General features: G+C 48.0%; 1 protein-coding gene across 1 annotated transcript in view; it reads right to left on the bottom strand.

Annotated features, from left to right (window-relative positions):
* Nucleotides 1–2,740, bottom strand: part of immt (inner membrane protein, mitochondrial (mitofilin)) — a gene marked incomplete in the record, with an annotated part of 102,892 nt that overhangs the window by 61,443 nt on the left and 38,709 nt on the right. The window contains 1 exon segment of the mRNA XM_037676044.1: nt 1,914–2,015. Coding sequence (XP_037531972.1) covers nt 1,914–2,015 — 102 coding nt within the window.

The following is a 2,740-nucleotide window of genomic DNA, read 5'->3' as shown; positions in this document are numbered from 1 at the left end:
AATCCAGTTTGTGTGTATATATATATATATATATATATATATATATATATATATATATATATATATATAGGCACACACATATATACACACATACATACATACACACAACTTCAAAATAAATTCTCACCCTGTATTGAAAACAGTTTCAGCGTCTCAGCGCCACCAGCTGGTGAGAGGTGATGACGTCAATTTGAACCCCGCACACTGGAACCGGTACTGAAAGCATAATGGAAACACAACCTGTACCGTACCGAGTAGAGTAGAGCCGTGCTGTACCGGTACTACAGGTACTAATGGAAAAGGGGCATTAGAGATGCTGTCGGCCAGCAGGGCGACGTTGTTGTTCGACGCAGCCGCCTGGAATGAGCACTGGTGAGCTCGGTTGGAGAACTTTGTCACCATCTGGTCATGCTTCCCTGAAGGGACAGGTTGCTGGTCCATCCTGGAAGCTTTTGACCCAAGTGCCACCGCCAGGCTCGTCTCTAGGGGGGGAACCGAGGGAAAAACACCAATCGGTAAAACCCTCCACTCTTGAGATGGAGGCGATGGTGGAGATGGATATCTTCAGCTTGCCGGGCCCAGCTGCAGCCTCATTCCAGTGTGACGTCACAGCTGGACAGCGAGGCAAGATGGGGTCAGGGCGACGAGCCGGGGCGGAGCCAAACATTCCCGCCAGATCATCCGATTGGGGCGGAGGGAGGCGAGGGACGGAAAGTCCCATTGTGTTAGTAGCCTCCTGGATTATGCCGGGCAGCTATGAGAGGAGGGTACCGACGGCTGGGAGCGGTGTGGTCGCCGACGTGGGAAGACCCGAGGTGGCTGAGCATTCGCTCGGCCGCTCTTCTTCCGTCACTACTCTCTCCAGGAGGGAAGGGGCAGCAATGTTGTTTCCAGCATCGCCTTTCACGGAGGAATCATTCGATTCACTGCGCGACTCTGCGTCAAAGAAAGACGGTGGCGGCGTCCCGCCACGGAAAAAACACTCAGCGGAACTACTGCCCGCATCGCCTTTTTCAAGGGAATCATCCGATTCACCATGAGGAAACACGTTAGAGAAGGAGATGGTGTCGTCCAGCGAGTAGCGGCCCACCACGGAAAAACACTCAGTGGAACTGCTGCCCGCATCGCCTTTTTCGAGGGAATCATCCGATTCATGGCAAGGAAACTCATTAGAGAAGGCGATGTGTCGTCCAGCGAGTAGCGGCCCGCCATGGAAAAAACACTCCTCGGCACTTACCTTGAACAAGGCTGCTCGTCTCCGCTTCTCCTCAGGGAGGAAGAGCTCACAAGGACAGCAGGAGGTCGGCGTGGCGGAGACCCAGGCATCCTTCGCAAATGTTGTGCCGGTCAAAGCTGGACATCTTCGTTCTTCTGACAGTGCTAGCTAGCTGGCTGAAGAAAAAATGGGAGCCGATTGCCTGGTCTCACCATAATTTATATGGACCGGGGGTGGGGTCCACACAGCCGGTGGGTGCGGACTTAAGTTTTCAGTGCTGCACTGCTTGTGAAGGGATAAACCCACTAGTGATAGCCTTAAAGGGTGAAGCCTATACGAAATAGAACATAACATTTATATTGGCAGCAATCTTGGATTTGAAGTGGAAACCCTGTTTTCAACCTTTCTTGGGCTGAGATGTAGCCACACAACAAAATGGAAGCCGGTACCACCCTAAGTTTAAAGTGATCATGCTTACAACATGCACAGATGGACAGAGTAATGCCAAAAACCTAACTGGGTATTTTAGACTCACCACATCTTAATTATATACACTGAAGGATTATTTTATGAAAGCTTCATTGAAATCTGTCCAGTGGTTTTATAAGATATTTTGCTAAAAGACACACGGATATGAACAGAAAGAGTGACAGTTTAAGCAGGATGAGCTGTGAGTGTGGTGTGGTGGAGGGCTGACCTGCAACCTTTGTTCCTGCTGCTGCCTCGGTGTCACATGGAGCAGGAACCGATGGGACCTCCCCGATGGCCGAGATGATCTGAGTCGCCTCTGCTGAAGCTTCTGCGAGGACACAGGTGCAGAAGATGCAGCTGGTTGGTGTGCTGCCGTCAGTTTTACATGAAGCTCAGGTTTTATATGGAGCATGGTTCGTGCCAGTGGTTAGAGGCTGATGCACAACAACTTACAGTGTCATTAACTCCGCCTGTCATTGAAGCTGTATGATGTATGGTAAGGTGTTGTACCACATAATCAAATAACACTCCTATCTCTAATTACCACTTTAAATATTAAAAGCATTTCTAAAACTGATGCAGAAAAACGTTTCCATGCATTTGTCACGTCTAGACTGGACTATTGCAATGGTTTATTATCTGGATGTCCAAATACTTCCTTAAAACATCTTCAGTTGATCCAAAATGCTGCTGCCAGAGTCTTAACCGAAGTTAGTATTTAGTATTTCTCCAGTTTTAGCTCCTCTCCATTGGCTCCCTGTCAAATCCATAATAGAATTCAAAATCTTACTTCTAACCTACAAAGCTCTCAACAACCTGGCTCCATCTTATATTACAGATCTTATTGTTCCATATTTTCCTAACAGAGCACTTTGCTCTCAGACTGCAGGTTTACTTGTGGTTCCTAGAATGTACAAAAACAGAATGGGAGGAAGATCTCTCAGTTATCAGGCTCCTCTCTTGTGGAACCAACTTCCAATCTCTGTCCGTGAGGCTGACACATTATTGTAGTGAACTTGACCTGATGTCAAATCAATGACCTTAGGATCATAT

Source organism: Nematolebias whitei, chromosome 4 (genome assembly GCF_014905685.2).
Source record: "Nematolebias whitei isolate Nwh7 chromosome 4, NemWhi1, whole genome shotgun sequence".
Classification (NCBI taxonomy): domain Eukaryota; kingdom Metazoa; phylum Chordata; class Actinopteri; order Cyprinodontiformes; family Rivulidae; genus Nematolebias; species Nematolebias whitei.
This window is presented reverse-complemented; position numbering and strand designations above follow the sequence as displayed.